At 38.5% G+C, this 18,468-nt stretch overlaps 1 protein-coding gene across 1 annotated transcript in view; it reads right to left on the reverse strand.

Annotated features, from left to right (window-relative positions):
• Positions 1 to 14,380, reverse strand: part of ptdss1a (phosphatidylserine synthase 1a) — a 36,845-nt gene extending 22,465 nt beyond the window's left edge. Inside the window, exons 1-5 of the mRNA XM_056474672.1 lie at positions 13,990 to 14,380; positions 3,484 to 3,575; positions 3,031 to 3,075; positions 2,777 to 2,901; positions 2,422 to 2,580 (exon numbers count right to left, since the gene is read on the reverse strand). Coding sequence (XP_056330647.1) covers positions 2,422 to 2,580; positions 2,777 to 2,901; positions 3,031 to 3,075; positions 3,484 to 3,575; positions 13,990 to 14,168 — 600 coding nt within the window. The 5' untranslated portion in view covers positions 14,169 to 14,380. The remainder of the gene's footprint in view (positions 1 to 2,421; positions 2,581 to 2,776; positions 2,902 to 3,030; positions 3,076 to 3,483; positions 3,576 to 13,989) is intronic.
• Positions 14,381 to 18,468: the final 4,088 nt, after the last annotated feature.

Here is an 18,468-nt window from a genome sequence, read left to right on the forward strand (position 1 = left end):
TGGTGATGTGGGTGTGATGTGATTCAGATGTGATTCCGATGTGACTGTGGGTGTGATTTGGATGTGATTGTGGTGTTATGCGATTAGGATGTGATTCAAATGTTATTGGCAGTGTGCTGTGGATGTGATTTAGGTGTGATGCGATTCGGATGTGGTGTGATTTGGATGTGATTTGATTCAGATGTGATGTGGTGTGATTTGGATGTGATGTGCTTCGGATGTGATTGTGGAGGTGATTTGGATGTGATAGTGGTGTGATGCGATTTGGATGTGATGTGGTGTGATTTGATTTGGATGTGATGTGATTCACATGTGATGTGGTGTGCTATGGATGTGATTGTGGGTGTGATGGTGATTTGGATGTGTTGTGATTCGGATGTGATGTGTTTCAGATGTGATTGTGGGTGTGATTTGGATATGATGTGATTGGCATGTGATTTGATTCGGATGTGATGTGGTGTGCTATGGATGTGATTGTGGGTGTGATAGTGATGTGGGTGTGATGTGATTCCGATGTGACTGTGGGTGTGATTTGGATGTGATTGTGGTGTGATGCGATTAGGATGTGATGTGATTCAAATGTTATTGGCGGTGTGCTGTGGATGTGATTTAGGTGTGATGCGATTCGGATGTGGTGTGATTTGGATGTGATGTGGTGTGATTTGGATGTGATGTGCTTCGGATGTGATTGTGGGTGTGATATGGATGTAATTGTGGTGTGACGTGATTGTCGTGTGATGCAATTCAGATGTGATGTGGTGTGGTGTGATTTGGATGTGATGTGACGTGGTGTGATTCGGATGTGAATGTGGTGTGATTTGCATGTGATTTGATTCAGATGTGATGTGGTGTGATTTGGATGTGATGTGCTTCGGATGTGATTGTGGAGGTGATTTGGATGTGATAGTGGTGTGATACGATTTGGATGTGATGTGGTGTGATTTGATTTGGATGTGATGTGATTCACATGTGATGTGGTGTGCTATGGATGTGATTGTGGGTGTGATGGTGATTTGGATGTGTTGTGATTCGGATGTGATGTGTTTCAGATGTGATTGTGGGTGTGATTTGGATATGATGTGATTGGCATGTGATTTGATTCGGATGTGATGTGGTGTGCTATGGATGTGATTGTGGGTGTGATAGTGATGTGGGTGTGATGTGATTCCGATGTGACTGTGGGTGTGATTTGGATGTGATTGTGGTGTGATGCGATTAGGATGTGATGTGATTCAAATGTTATTGGCGGTGTGCTGTGGATGTGATTTAGGTGTGATGCGATTCGGATGTGGTGTGATTTGGATGTGATGTGGTGTGATTTGGATGTGATGTGCTTCGGATGTGATTGTGGGTGTGATATGGATGTAATTGTGGTGTGACGTGATTGTGGTGTGATGCAATTCAGATGTGATGTGGTGTGGTGTGATTTGGATGTGATGTGACGTGGTGTGATTCGGATGTGAATGTGATGTGATTGGCATGTGATTTGATTCAGATGTGATGTGGTGTGCTATGGATGCAATTGTGGGTGTGATAGTGATGTGGGTGTGATTGTAGGTGTGATGTGATTCAGATGTGCTGTGATTTGGATGTGATGTGCTTCAGATGTGATTGTGGATGTGACTTGGATGTGACTGTGGTGTGATGCGATTAGGATCTGATGTGATTTGGATGTGATTGTGGTGTGATGTGATTGTGGTGTGATGCGATTTGACTTTCATGTGATTTGATTTGGATGTGATGTGGTGTGCTATGGATGTGATAGTAATGTGGGTGTGATTGTAGGTGTTATGTGATTCGGATGTGCTGTGATTCGGATGTGCTGTGCTTTAGATGTGATTGTGGGTGTGATTTGGATGTAATTGTGGTGTGATGTGATTATGGTGTGATGCGATTTGGATGTGTTGTGGTGTGATTTGCATGTGATTTGATTCGAATGTGAAGAAGTGTGCTATGGATGTGATTGTGGGTGTGATAGTGATGTGGGCGTAATTGTAGGTGTGATGTGATTCGGATGTGCTGTGATTCGGATGTGATGTGCTTTAGATGTGATTGTGGTGTGATGCAATTAGGATCTGATGTGATTTGGATGTGATTGTGGTGATGCGATTCGGATGTGATGTGGTGTGCTATGGATGTGATTGTGGGTGTGATAGTGATGTGGGTGTGATTGTAGGTGTGATGTGATTTGGATGTGCTGTGATTCCTATGTGATCTGCTTCAGATGTGATTGTGGTTTGATTCCGATGTGATGCGATTTGGATGTGTTGTGATTTGGATGTGATGTGATTCAGAAGTGATTACAATGTGATTGTGGGTGTGATTTGGATGTGATTGTGGGTGTGATTGTAGGTGTGATGTGATTAGGACGTGATTCGATTCGGATGTGATGTTGATGGTGGTGAATGTGAACAGCTTTACCTCAGTGAGCTCCCAGGTGATGCTAATGGTCCAGCACAGGCCATAGCTGCGGATCAGCAGAGCCTTCATCCCCCAGCCCCAGAAATGGCTGAAGGCGAAGATGTCGAAGTGACTCAGGATTCGTTCCCATGTGATCACATGACAGTTCACCGCATACTCCTACCAATCACATGATCACAATTAGCCAATGAGAACAAGCCTACACATCTATTCATTTAAACATTGTCTACAGTCTATCAGCTATCTACAACAGCCTGGATGTCTGTGCTCTGCCATCAGGTGATATTCTGCTGTTTTTGATCAGTGTTTTACAACATTCCTTCAATAATACAGCAGTGTGAGTGTGTGTGCTGACCATGACGTCTGCTTCTCGTTTGGCGTAGCGCAGGTTTGGATCCAGCCAGAACATCAGAGCCTTCACCTGATCCCAGTTCAGGAAGATGATGAACACCAGGAAGAGGAAGTAGAGAACGCTCAGACCTGCTCAACACACACAGACACACACGTACACATACACTTAAGCAACTCCAGCAAAAAATCATATCAAATCCTCATTTATTAATGTTTGTTTAATCACAGTGAATCTTCAGGATGCTCTGATTGACTCACCGAACACTATTCTCCATATTGCTGGATGAGGCCTGGTGAACGGACCTGAAAAACACAAACACACACACACACAGGTGCTGAAACTGGCTATTGATCATGGGAAAACTTCTGACCAATCGAAAAGCAGTTTAGGCAATACGTTCAATAACATCTGGCCAATGAGTGATGTGGATTGTCATATGACTGCATTTTGGGTCTTTTCAACTGGTTCGGACCAAAGCGATAAGTGTGGTGTGAAAACGACCCAAAGACAGCAGAGAAATGCTAGTGTATCATTTATTGCCCTTGGTCCTGACCAAAGGAACCGAACCACAGATGTGACGCACCCTAGGTGTGAAAGCACCCTAAGTTAACCCGCAGAGTATGTGGTTTGTGAAGTCATATAGTGATATTAACTGTAATTCAGTCCTCTGATGGAGCTGTGTCAGTGAATATGAGCAGAGATCCTCTCACCGTTTGGGAAAGCCAGAACACTGATGACCAGGAAGAAGGAGACGAGCAGGATCAGGCCCACCCGCAGGTTACTGTCAGGGTCTCCGTCATCTCTACAAAGGAAACATGCGGTCAGACTATATACACACACACCAGAACACACACTTCCTGTTTCTGCTGCATCACGCACTCACAGTTCACTGCACACATATGCGCACACACATACAGTGACACACTCATATGCATGAAGAGCCGATATCTGATGAGGAACCGGTGTGCTCGAAATGTTATGTTGATGCCAATTTTACACACTCATATGAACACATATATACACTCGCGCTCACATGCACACACAAACAAGCGCACACACTCCCCTACACACACATACATACACTCGCACATGCAAACACACAAACATTATGTGTATAGAACAGGGAGAAACTCGGCACACACAGAAACACAACTAACACACAAAGCTAAACAACAAACACACTAAAACATGAACATTTAAACGTGATAAATATACACACAGAGAAACAGGGAAACACACACAGTGAGACACACACAGAAAGAGAGAAACACAACGAACACGGAGCTAAATAACAACACACACTTAAACGTGAACATTTAAATGTGATCTATACGCACACACACAAAAATTAAACACACACAGAAAAAAACACAACAAACACACACAGAAAGTGCAACAGAACACACACACACAAACTTACACACACAACACACACAGCTGACACACGCACACACACACACACACACACACACAAAGTGCAACAATAGAACAAACACACGAAGTGCTACAACAAAACGCACTTATACAAACACACACACACACTGTAGACACACACAAACACAGAAATACAAACTTACACACACAGAAACGGAGAAACACACCAAACACAAACACAGTGTAAAAACAGAATGCACACTTATACAAACACACACACACACACACACACACACACACACACACACACACACACACACACACACACACACACAGTGAAACACACAGTGAAACAACACACACAGTGATGACACACACACAAATCACACACAGTGAAACACACACACAAAAACACAAACTTACACAACACACACAAGAGAAACACAAGCACACACAAAGTGCTACAACACACACACACAGTGAAGACACACATACACACACACACAAACTTACACTCACACAACACACAGAAGTGAGAAACAAGCACACAGTGCAACAACACACACACACGCACACACACACACAGTGAAGACAAACACACACACACACACACACACACAGAGACACAGACACAAACTTACATACACAACACACACACACACACAGTGAAGACACACACACACACACACACACACACACACACACAAACTTACACTCACACAACACACAGAAGAGAGAAACAAGCACACAGTGCAACAACACACACACACGCACGCACACACACACACAGTGAAGACACACACACACACAGAAACACAAACTTACATACACAAGACACACACACAGTGAAGACATATTCACTCACACACACACACACACACACACACACTGACGTGAGACACACAAATCGCACACAGTGAAACACAGACAGTAAAACAACACACACGTGGGCAAATGTACACAGTTTGATATTTCAAGCAACTCAATGCAGTCACAGAATAAACAGTCTTTATTGATCAGGGGTCGCCACAGCGCAATGAACCGCTAACTATTCCAGCAAATGTTTTACACAGTGGATGCCCTTCCAGCCACAACCCAGTAGTGGGAAACACCCAAACACACTTATTCACTCTCATACACTACGGCCAATTTAGTTCATCAATTCCCCTATAGCGCATCTGTTTGAACTATGGGGGAAACCGGAGCACCTGGAGGAAACCCACGGCAACACGGGGAGAACATGCAAACTCCACACAGAAACACCAACTAACCCAGCCGGGGCTCAAACCAGCGACCTTCTTGCTGTGAGGCAACAGTGCTTAACCACTGAGCCACTGAACAAACACAGAACAAACACAAGAATATTTGAAAGAAAGTCTGAGCATTCAGGAGAGATTTACTACTCAGAGAATATGTTCTGTGTAAATAGCTGAGAACTGATATTAGGCAGAATCAGCACTTCTGCTTTTCCCCCGAATAAATGTGTCATGAATTTCCCCTTTAATCGTCCCGTCGCAAAAAAAAGTCCCTCTGAAGTGATAGTAGTTTCATACTGTGACACACAGCGGAAAATAAAGCTGTAGGGCAGGGATCTGGTTCATGATGCTGATTGGATGTTGAATTGTGGGCGTGGCTATCAAATGTGGGCGGGTCTTTAAGCAAGCTTGCAGAGGCGGAGTTTAAGCAAACTGAATTACCAAAGAAGCATATAGGTAAGACACTGTAAATATGCATTGTGGTTAGCACTGTGGCCTCACAGCAAGAAGGTCGCTGGTTTGAGTCCAGCGTTTCTGTGTGGAGTTTGCATGTTCTCCTCGTGTTGGTGTGGGTTTCCTCCGGTTGCTCCGGTCTCCCCCCACTTCCAAACACATGCGATATTGGGGAGTTGATGAACTAAATTGGCCGTAGCATATGAGTGTGTGTGTATGGGTGTTTCCCAGTACTGGATTGCAGCTGGAAGGATATCTGCTGCGTAAAACATATGCTGGAATAGTTGGTGGTTCATTCTGCTGTGGCGACCCCTGATAAATAAAGGGACTTAGCCCGAAGGAAAATGAATGATTGAAGGATCTCCTGAACAAAATAAAAAGTCTGTCGTCTCATGTTATACTCCAAAGTAGAGATCTGCGCAGGACTAATTTTGTATCCCGCTCCCGCCAGGTTTAAGCCCGAACCCGACCGCTCCAGCTAATATTCAGCATTTGTTGTACTGCTGCCTGACCTGCCCCGTTTTCTACCCACCACGCCCATTCCCGCTAACGGGCAGGTGGAGAGCAAAACCGAAAACCACCCAGCTAAACAGAGTCCAGACAGCCTCCCTATAACATGCTGTCTGTATAAACACACACACATAAGAACCAGGCAGGTGACACACACAGACAGCATCACGCTCTCTCTCATTTACACACACACACAGACAGCACAAAGCTCTCTCTCTCTCATTCGCGCACGCGCACACACACACACACACACACACACACACACACACACAGCAACAATCAAACTAAACACAGCATCACGCTCTCTCATTCACACACATACATACGCGTACGCGCTCGCTCGCTCAGGAGTTAGGAGCGATATTGTTAGACCACCCGCTCCCGTCCAAAATTACACCAGTTACCAACCGCTCCTGCACTCTATTCAGAAATTTATTCCAGCGCCGCAAGAAATCCTGTCGGGTCGCGCGGCTGACCTCTACTCCAAATTAACATTGTGGTGTCACAACATTGTTTACAGTAATACACTTTCATAATTTATATTACTTACACACAATGGGATGCAAGTTTTACTTACAATGGGACTGACGTTTCAGTCTTGAAAGTACAATGTTTACATTTTGCATTTTATTTAGTCATAATTTTTATTTTTATGTTTGACCTGTAATCATTAGTTTAAGTGTTTTTCTATTTAATATTCATTTGATATATTTCTACATTTTTATTAAAGAGCCCCGATTATGGGTTTTTGAGAATGACCTTTCATGTAGTGTGTAACACAGCTCTAAGTGAAGTCTAATATCCAGCTAAGGCTTAAATCTGAAAGTGGACAGTGTTTAAAACTAGTGATTCATTTATAAGAGTCGACTCATAGTAGGGGTGGGCGATATGACCTAAAATTAATATCACGGTATTTTTCATCTTTTGAACGGTGACGGTATAATATCATGGTATTACTTTCAATAGCAAAATAATATACATCTCAAGGAAGAACAGACAAAAGAAAGTCTCACTTCTATCACTCTTTAAAAGTTTTGGTTTGGGTCATTGTAAATGCTCAGTCTCTTTATGAGCTGATCTTCATTTCTCTGTGTTGGTGGAATAAAGCAGGCGAGTCAGCCGCACCAATTTATGAGCAGACAGAGCAGGATTCTCATGATGACCACCAGCGCAATTCCGCTCTTTGTTATGAGCGTAGTTTCAGTGTAAACTTAGTAAAGGTGATGTTCTTTTGGCGATGATGTGTACAGTGATAGATTTTATATTTAGCGGACATTTGCGCTGAACACGCGGTGCACCTTCTCTGAAAACACTCGATTGATCTCAGCTGGCGGATCAACATTTACCTCATGTCATGATCGCTGTCATCTGCGCCATTATTATTATTATTATTATTATTATAACTTTAGGTGAGGTTTGCAAACCTGTGCACTTTTCACTCTTCAGCCGTTTGCATTTCCTGCAGTAACAAAAGCTCCCTGTTATCTGACAGCGGGAAGCGTTGAGTGACTGACAGCTAATATGAACCAATACAGCGGCAGGGTAGAGCGATTCAGCAAGTTTTTAGAGAAAATCAAATAAGATTGCACTACAACCATTATATTCAGACACACAAATGCTCCCAAATATATTATGAGGGCGCATAGATTACATTTCGGGCGCTCATGCGACCAAAATGGTTGCAATTTCGAGCCCTGTAGTATAAGGACAGGTATTCAGACCACAACTGAACGTTTAAAGAAAACTGAATGCCTTATTATTTAGAATTAGCTATTATTGATATAAATGCAGCCGTTCAAGGTGCATAATTGATTTATTACGGTATTGACGGTATTAGAAAATCCATGTCGTGGCGCAATGTCACACTATGACACCGGTGTACCCCCCACCCCTATGCTTCAAATGAATCATCTTGATAAGGAGTCTTTAGCCATTTCGGCGTGATGTCGATACGAAACTTAAGACCCGCCCAATTGTTGCATGCGCAAACACGTGCAAACTCACCCACAAACACTGTAGCAGATCCCGGGTGAATCAAGTCTATAGACGCTGTGCTCACCTGGATATTATTGAAAGTGTGCGTGGAAAGTTAGTGTTATTTTCTCTACCCAAAGATGAGGCTGTGAAGAGTCAGTGGTTGAGGTTTATTTTTGCAGAAATACCTCAGCATTATAGCCCAGCCTTGTGCTATTCGAGAGCTTCTGGAATCTACACACTTACAATGGGGGATTCATCGGCCGCTGGTTAAAGGAAGGATCAGAAAAGACTATTGATGTATGGGACTTTGTCAGAGCTCGACAGGAACTTTATCTGTACACAGTTCATGGATCAGTTTCTTCCTCCATTTCACAAGTCTAAGTAAATGTGGTTAAAATGGCTGCCTCCTTGTTTACGCTAGCTTGCAAATTATGTATTTAATTGTGTTTTGTTACTTGTAACCGCTTGTACTGTATCAGGTTAACTCTTCTCATATCGTGTCTAATGTCACGTTGAAAACACGACGTTTGCCGCTTTGTTTACAGACTTAAATGTGTTTGTGAGCTCGCGTTCCACTGCCGTTTGTCGTTGCTATGTCCACTGTCAGCTGTTCCTACACACATGCAGCGGTCAAGGCTCAAAACAGTTCAGCTTTTGCCGCTGTGTGGATTAATACTGAATGTGTGTCATAGTTAAGAATAGAGCAATATACTGGTGTTTAACTTCACTGCTTTAATGCACTCCTGCATTGGGCTCACACACATACCTGCCAACATTTGCCTCTGAAAATCCGGGACACCGGGGAGGTTAGCTGGTTCAGGAGTGACGTGTCTGAATAAAACTGTTGAGAACCGGGTACTGTGGTGTTAGTAAGATAACTACTATGAAGCGTGTTTCGGGCTGCCGCTACGATCGGATCCTATATCAATGTTGGCGACCCAGGGGTTTCACAGACCGTATCAAAATGCTGATGACCGGGGGTGGAGTTGAAATTACTGGAGTTTTCCGGGATAAATAACAGAATGGGAGTGTGGCATTAGATGGGTCTGAAATACGGGAGACTCACGGGAAAAACAGGAGTGTTGGCAGGTAGGCTCACACATACACTCTGCACTCTGACTACTTCAATATTGTTGATAAGCTATGGTGGGCATTTCCCTATGTCTCGCTCTGAATGCTGTCGACCAATCGCAACAAGCCGTCATCGGTCCAATTGGTGCAGATTAGCCTCACGCCAAGAAGGGGTTTGGGAACAAATGAATCACTGAACGATTCATTTGGGAGTCGCTGGGATAATTAGGTAAAAATAAATGCATATTATAAGACAATGAAAGTGCTTTTTTGACCTTGCATGCATATTAGACTGTTGTTGGAGACCCTTAAAACTAAAAAATGACCTTTTTGAATTTATAATATGGGGCTCTTTAAAAATTTGCCCTGAAGTTCTAAATAACAGATAGGATCACATATGAATAAGGACATTTCTGATTATATACTTTAAGATGTAAAACAGAAATAGTAATTTAAATGTGCTCAATATTTACTCACTGGCCACTCTATTAGGTACACCTTACTAGTACCGGGTTGGACCCCCTTTTTGCCTTCAGAACTGCCTTAATCTTTCATGGCATAGATTCAACAAGCTGCTGGAAATATTCCTCAGAGATTTTGCTCCATATTGACATGATGGCATCACACAGTTGCAGATTTGTCGGCTGCACATCCATGATGCCAATCTCCTGTTTCACCACATCCCAAAGGTGCTCTATTGGTACTAATGGGCCCAAAGTGTGCCAAGAAAATATCCCCCACACCATTACACCACCACCACCAGCCTGAACCATTGATACAAGGCAGGATGGATCCATACTTTCATAATGTTGCTGTCAAATTCTGACCCGATCATCCGAATGTGGCAGCAGAAATGGAGACTCATCAGACCAGGCAACGTTTCTCCAATCTTCTCTTGTCCAGTTTTGGTGAGCCTGTGTGAATTGTAGCCTCAGTTTCCTGTTCTTAGCTGACAGGAGCGGCACCCGGTGTGGTCTTCTGCTGCTGTAGCCCATCCGCCTCAAGGTTGGACGTGTTGTGTGTTCAGAGATGCTCTTCTGCAGACCTCGGTTGTAACGAGTGCTTATTTGAGTTACTGTTGCCTTTCTATCAGCTGGAACCAGTCTGGCCATTCTCCTCTGACATCAACAAGGCATTTGCGCCCACAGAACTGCCGCTCACTGGATATTTCCTCTTTTTCAGACCATTCTCTGTAAACCCTAGAGATGGTTGTGCGTGAAAATCGCAGTAGATCAGCAGTTTCTGAAATACTCAGACCAGCCCGTCTGGCAGCAACAACCATGCCACGTTCAAAGTCACTTAAATCCCATTCTGATACTCGCTTTGAACTGCAGCAGATCGTCTTGACCATGTCTACATGCCTTATTGCATTGAGTTGCTGCCATGAAATTGGCTGATTAGAAATTTGCGTTAACGAGCAATTGGACAGGTGGCCGGTGAGTGTATACTGTCTAAATTATTAATTGACTGAATTTACAAGAATGGTACTATACTGTGATATATATAATTTTTAGGATAGAAGATGACTTATATTGTGACATGAGATTTTTATAATTTCTCCCTGTCCTTTCTTTCTGCCTCATTTAATGCATAGTGTTGCTGTTTGAGCATGAAAGAGATCTGCAAGAAGTCTCTCTATATCAATAACACCCCCACTGTAGTCCTGAGTTTTCTTCCAGGAAAGAACATGTCTCAGTATCCACAATTTAAATAATTAATTTGAGTGAGTGATGTGTTGTTGGCTCCATTTCGCATGACATGTGGCCTGACAGTGTGCTCAGAAAACCATGTCAACTGATTAGGGTTTAAGCAGCATGCAGACACTGTGCTTGTTGTGGTTTCTGGAGTAACAAAAGCTGATGCTGTAAAGGCCACTCCCACTTATGGAAAGAGGGAGGGAGCAGGAGCTCATTTGCATTTAAAGAGACACAAAAATGAAGATTTGTCACAAGTAAACCATGACAATTTCTTTTGTTTTAGATGAACTATTCCTTTAAGAGAACACAATACTTTGAAAATAGCTTAGATATTTGAATAAATTAATAACACTTAATATTATTTTGCACTGCCAAGGATGCTGTCTTTTTACAAAGAATATCATCAAAGAATTCAGAGAATTCATCAGAGAATTTTAGTGAGCCAGTGAAAGTGATCATGTAACGCTGCAGTCTTTATTGTGGTTTCTGGAGTAACAGAAGCTGATACTGTGAAGGCTCCTCCCACTTCTGCAAAGGGGAAGGGAGCAACAGCTCATTTGCATTTAAAGAGACAAAAAAATAAGGTTTTTCACAAGTAAACCATGACAATTTTCAGTTTTGGGTGAATTACTCCTTTAAGAGAGCAAAAAACTTTAAATATGGTTTAAGTATATGAATATATAATAACAACAACAGTCAATATTCTTTCATTAATGACGACATGTCATATAATAAGAAGTCAATATTCTTTCGTTAATGATGACGTGTCATATAATAACAAGTCAATATTCTTTCGTTAATGATGACGTGTCAAATAATAACAAGTCAATATTCTTTCGTTAATGATGACGTGTCATATAATAACAAGTCAATATTCAAAAAAACTGTTATTTGTCTCTTAGTGGAGGATGATGTAATCAATGTTTGTTTTGCCAGGAGAAATTATAGTGAGCCAGTGAAAGTGATCACGTGACATTGCAGTCTTTATTGTGGTTTCTGGAGTAACAGAAGCTAACGCTGTAAAGGCTCCTCCCACTTCTGGAAAGGGGAGGAGAGCAGCAGCTCATTTGCATTTAAAGAGAAAAATGAAGTTGTATGACAAGTAATTTTCTATTAGCTATGGGTGAACTATGCCTTTAAGGGGAACAAAAGATTTTAAATATATTTAAGTAAATTAATATAATAATAACACTGAATATTATTTTGTTAATGTCGACTTGTCTTTTCTTTTAAATGTATGTCACTTAGTGCAGGATGACATCATCAATATTGATGCATGTTTTCCCGGAGGTGAATATATATATTTTTTTATTTTTTTATTTTTTTCGGGTTTTTAGCTTTAATTTACAGGACAGTAGAGAGTTTTGGCAGGAAAGAGTGGGGAGCAGAGAGAGGGGAAGGATCAGCATAGGACCACAAGGCAGGAATCGAACTTAGGTCGGAATGAACACCGGAGTGCATGTGTCGATGCACTAACCACTACACCACTGGCGCCGACCCAGAGGTGAATTTTAAATGCGCTAAAACGCTGTTTTGAGAACAAAAGCATAACAGATGATCTTAGCTTAACAAACGCATCAATCCTGATAGCTAACCTAATGAAAGTGAGTCAGTGAAAGTGATCATGTATATATATATATATATATATATATATATATATATATATATATATATATATATATATATATAATCTTTGTGTGTCTGTGTTTGTTGTGATTTCTGGAGTTAGAAAAGCAGATGCTGTAAAGGCTCCTCCCACTTCTGAAAAGGGGAGGAGAGCAGCAGCTCATTTGCATTTAAAGCGACACAAAAATGAAGGTTTGTGAAAATTTTCAGCTCCGGGTGAACTATCCCTTTAAATGGAACAAAATACTTTAAATATAGTTTAATAATAACAGGCAATATTAACATGTCAATGTCATGTTTTTTTACTGCATGTCACTAAGTGCACCATGACATCATCAATATTTGTTTGTTTTCCCGGATGTGAATCTTAAACGCGCAAAAACACTGTTTTGAGAACACAAGCATGATCACATCACATTGCAGGTTCATAATCTTTGTGCATCTTTGTTTGTTGTGGTTTCTGGAGTAACAAAAGCAGATGCTGTAAAGGCTCCGCCCACTTCTGGAAAGGGGAGGAGAGCAGCAGCTCATTTGCATTTAAAGAGACACAAAAATGAAGATTTGGGTCTAGTAAAATGTGAGTAAACCATGACAATTTTAGGTTTGGGTGAACTATCCCTTTAAGGGAACACAATACTTTGAAAATAGTTTAAATATATGAACATAATAATAACACTTAACATTCCTGTGCACTGCCAAGGATGCGGTTTTTTTATAAAGCATATCATCAAATAACAAAAACAACAATGTGTATGTCACTTAATGCAGGATGACATCCTCAATATTTATGTTTGATTTCCAGCAAGTTAATTTTGAATGTGCAAGGCTCCACCCACTTCGGGAAAGGGGAGGAGAGCAGCAGCTCCTTTGCATTTAAAGTGACAGGGTTGTGACAAGCGAAGGATGAGTAAACCATGACAAAAAAAATTCAGTTTTAGGTTAACTATCCCTTTAAGGATTTAAAAAAGCCAAAATCATTTTGTTAATGCTTGTTTAATTCAAGAAATCAGCTGTACCACTAGCAATGTCTTTTTACATAGCCGTGCATGATGACGTCAACTATATTATTGTTTGTTTTCCCCGGAAGTGCAGAACTGTGCATTTTAAATGCGCCAATTCGTTGTTTTGAGTACACAAGCATAACAAATGACCTCAGATCAACACACACATCAATCCCGATGAAAGTAAGCTAGTGAAAGTGATCACGTGACTCTGCAGATTCACACTCTTTGTGCGTCACACACACTCTTACCGCGTAAAGGCGAAGTACATGAGGCTGAGCACGGTGACGGTCAGCAGGCTGATGGTGTGCGGTTTGTAGAAGAACTGGATGGTGATGTCCTCCACCTGCTGCTCGTTGATCATGCGGAAATGCATCCTGTAGTTGACATCATCTTTACTGAGAGTCTGAGACCTGAAGGTGGTCGCCATGATGTTTTTTTGTCTCCTCCGTGTTGGTCTCTCCTGCAGCCGACATACATGAGTGCAGTCCGGCTAATGCATGGATGAGCTCCTGCTGCTGGTGGTGGTGTCTGTGTGTGTGTTTCTGGAAGATGGAGGACACTTTGGGGGAAAACAGACAATTCGTGCTTTTTCATTGGTGTGCAGGAGGAGAGGGGCGCGCAGCCGCTATGGCGAGCCGGAGGAGTCAAACATAACGCGCTGTTTGTTTGAGTTCCTCACGCGCTCCTGACAAGGTCACACACATTTACACGCGCGCACACACATATATGCAGTGGTACTAAAGTCAAGGGCAAAGGTTTCCACTGAAGGTATTGTTGTTGACAGAGCTAAAACACATTTCCCCCATGGTTTTTGGAATAAACTACTGTACGGTTAAGAAAAGTACATGTAAAGAAACCAATAAGCCTACACGCACTGGAATAATACTGAAGTTTACTGTTAATTAGAATATACTGTGAATAAAACTCATGCGAAAAAAAAAGTTTGGTGCGATTGTGAATAAAACGCTAATGTTCGGTGTGTAAACAATATGAATAGGAATTAAACCAAAATAAACTAAAGTTTGGTGTGTAAAGAGAATATAAATATATGAATAAAGCTAAAGTTTGGTGTGTAAAGAGAATATAAATATAGGAATAAAGCTAAAGTTTGGTGTGTAAAGAGAATATAAATATAGGAATAAAGCTAAAGTTTGGTGTGTAAACAGAATATAAATATAGGAATAAATCTAAAGTTTGGTGTGTAAACACAATATAAATATAGGAATAAAACTAAAGGTTGGTGTGTAAACAGAATATAAATATAGGAATAAAGCTAAAGTTTGGTGTGTAAACAGAATATAAATATAGGAATAAAGCTAAAGTTTGGTGTGTAAACAGAATATAAATATAGGAATAAAGCTAAAGTTTGGTGTGTAAACAGAATATAAATATAGGAATAAAGCTAAAGTTTGGTGTGTAAACAGAATATAAATATAGGAATAAATCTAAAGTTTGGTGTGTAAACAGAATATAAATATAGGAATAAAGCTAAAGTTTGGTGTGTAAACAGAATATAAATATAGGAATAAAGCTAAAGTTTGGTGTGTAAACAGAATATAAATATAGGAATAAAGCTAAAGTTTGGTGTGTAAACAGAATATAAATATAGGAATAAAGCTAAAGTTTGGTGTGTAAACAGAATATAAATATAGGATAGGAATAAAGCTAAAGTTTGGTGTGTAAACAGAATATAAATATAGGAATAAAGCTAAAGTTTGGTGTGTAAACAGAATATAAATATAGGGAAAAAAGCTAAAGGTTGGTGTGTAAACAGAATATAAATATAGGAATAAAGCTAAAGTTTGGTGTGTAAACAGAATATAAATATAGGAATAAAGCTAAAGTTTGGTGTGTAAACAGAATATAAATATAGGAATAAAGCTAAAGTTTGGTGTGTAAACAGAATATAAATATAGGAATAAAGCTAAAGTTTGGTGTGTAAACAGAATATAAATATAGGAATAAAGCTAAAGTTTGGTGTGTAAACAGAATATAAATATAGGAATAAAGCTAAAGTTTGGTGTGTAAACAGAATATAAATATAGGAATAAAACTAAAGTTTGGTGTGTAAACAGAATATAAATATAGGAATAAATCTAAAGTTTGGTGTGTAAACAGAATATAAATATAGGAATAAAGCTAAAGTTTGGTGTGTAAACAGAATATAAATATAGGAATAAAGCTAAAGTTTGGTGTGTAAACAGAATATAAATATAGGAATAAATCTAAAGTTTGGTGTGTAAACAGAATATAAATATAGGAATAAAGCTAAAGTTTGGTGTGTAAACAGAATATAAATATAGGAATAAATCTAAAGTTTGGTGTGTAAACAGAATATAATATAGGAATAAAGCTAAAGTTTGGTGTGTAAACAGAATATAAATATAGGAATAAAGCTAAAGTTTGGTGTGTAAACAGAATATAAATATAGGAATAAAGCTAAAGTTTGGTGTGTAAACAGAATATAAATATAGGAATAAAGCTAAAGTTTGGTGTGTAAACAGAATATAAATATAGGAATAAAGCTAAAGTTTGGTGTGTAAACAGAATATAAATATAGGAATAAAGCTAAAGTTTGGTGTGTAAACAGAATATAAATATAGGAATAAATCTAAAGTTTGGTGTGTAAACAGAATATAAATATAGGAATAAAGCTAAAGTTTGGTGTGTAAACAGAATATAAATATAGGAATAAAACTAAAGTTTGGTGTGTAAACAGAATATAAATATAGGAATAAATCTAAAGTTTGGTGTGTAAACAGAATATAAATATAGGAATAAAGCTAAAGTTTGGTGTGTAAACAGAATATAAATATAGGAATAAAGCTAAAGTTTGGTGTGTAAACAGAATATAAATATAGGAATAAATCTAAAGTTGGTGTGTAAACACAATATAAATATAGGAATAAATCTAAAGTTTGGTGTGTAAACAGAATATAAATATAGGAATAAAGCTAAAGTTTGGTGTGTAAACAGAATATAAATATAGGAATAAATCTAAAGTTTGGTGTGTAAACAGAATATAAATATAGGAATAAAGCTAAAGTTTGGTGTGTAAACAGAATATAAATATAGGAATAAAGCTAAAGTTTGGTGTGTAAACAGAATATAAATATAGGAATAAAGCTAAAGTTTGGTGTGTAAACAGAATATAAATATAGGAATAAAGCTAAAGTTTGGTGTGTAAACAGAATATAAATATAGGAATAAAGCTAAAGTTTGGTGTGTAAACAGAATATAAATAGGTTTAAAAGTGTACAGTTTTGGGTGTAAATAGAGTATAAATAAGAATTAAAACTAGGTTTGGTGTGTAAACAGAATATAAATATAGGAATAAAACTAAAGTTTGGTGTGTAAACAGAATATAAATATAGGAATAAAGCTAAAGTTTGGTGTGTAAACAGAATATAAATATAGGAATAAAGCTAAAGTTTGGTGTGTAAACAGAATATAAATAGGTTTAAAAGTGTACAGTTTTGGGTGTAAATAGAGTATAAATAAGAATTAAAACTAGGTTTGGTGTGTAAACAGAATATAAATATAGGAATAAATCTAAAGTTTGGTGTGTAAACACAATATAAATATAGGAATAAAGCTAAAGTTTGGTGTGTAAACAGAATATAAATATAGGAATAAATCTAAAGTTTGGTGTGTAAACAGAATATAAATATAGGAATAAATCTAAAGTTTGGTGTGTAAACAGAATATAAATATAGGAATAAAGCTAAAGTTTGGTGTGTAAACAGAATATAAATATAGGAATAAATCTAAAGTTTGGTGTGTAAACAGAATATAAATATAGGAATAAATCTAAAGTTTGGTGTGTAAACAGAATATAAATATAGGAATAAAGCTAAAGTTTGGTGTGTAAACAGAATATAAATATAGGAATAAATCTAAAGTTTGGTGTGTAAACAGAATATAAATATAGGAATAAAGCTAAAGTTTGGTGTGTAAACAGAATATAAATATAGGAATAAATCTAAAGTTTGGTGTGTAAACAGAATATAAATATAGGAATAAAACTAAAGTTTGGTGTGTAAACAGAATATAAATATAGGAATAAAGCTAAAGTTTGGTGTGTAAACAGAATATAAATATAGGAATAAAGCTAAAGTTTGGTGTGTAAACAGAATATAAATATAGGAATAAAACTAAAGTTTGGTGTGTAAACAGAATATAAATATAGGAATAAATCTAAAGTTTGGTGTGTAAACAGAATATAAATATAGGAATAAAACTAAAGTTTGGTGTGTAAACAGAATATAAATATAGGAATAAAGCTAAAGTTTGGTGTGTAAACAGAATATAAATATAGGAATAAAGCTAAAGTTTGGTGTGTAAACAGAATATAAATATAGGAATAAAGCTAAAGTTTGGTGTGTAAACAGAATATAAATATAGGAATAAGCTAAAGTTTGGTGTGTAAACAGAATATAAATATAGGAATAAAGCTAAAGTTTGGTGTGTAAACAGAATATAAATATAGGAATAAAGCTAAAGTTTGGTGTGTAAACAGAATATAAATATAGGAATAAAGCTAAAGTTTGGTGTGTAAACAGAATATAAATATAGGAATAAAACTAAAGTTTGGTGTGTAAACAGAATATAAATATAGGAATAAATCTAAAGTTTGGTGTGTAAACAGAATATAAATATAGGAATAAATCTAAAGTTTGGTGTGTAAACAGAATATAAATATAGGAATAAATCTAAAGTTTGGTGTG

Source organism: Danio aesculapii, chromosome 16 (assembly GCF_903798145.1).
Source record: "Danio aesculapii chromosome 16, fDanAes4.1, whole genome shotgun sequence".
Classification (NCBI taxonomy): domain Eukaryota; kingdom Metazoa; phylum Chordata; class Actinopteri; order Cypriniformes; family Danionidae; genus Danio; species Danio aesculapii.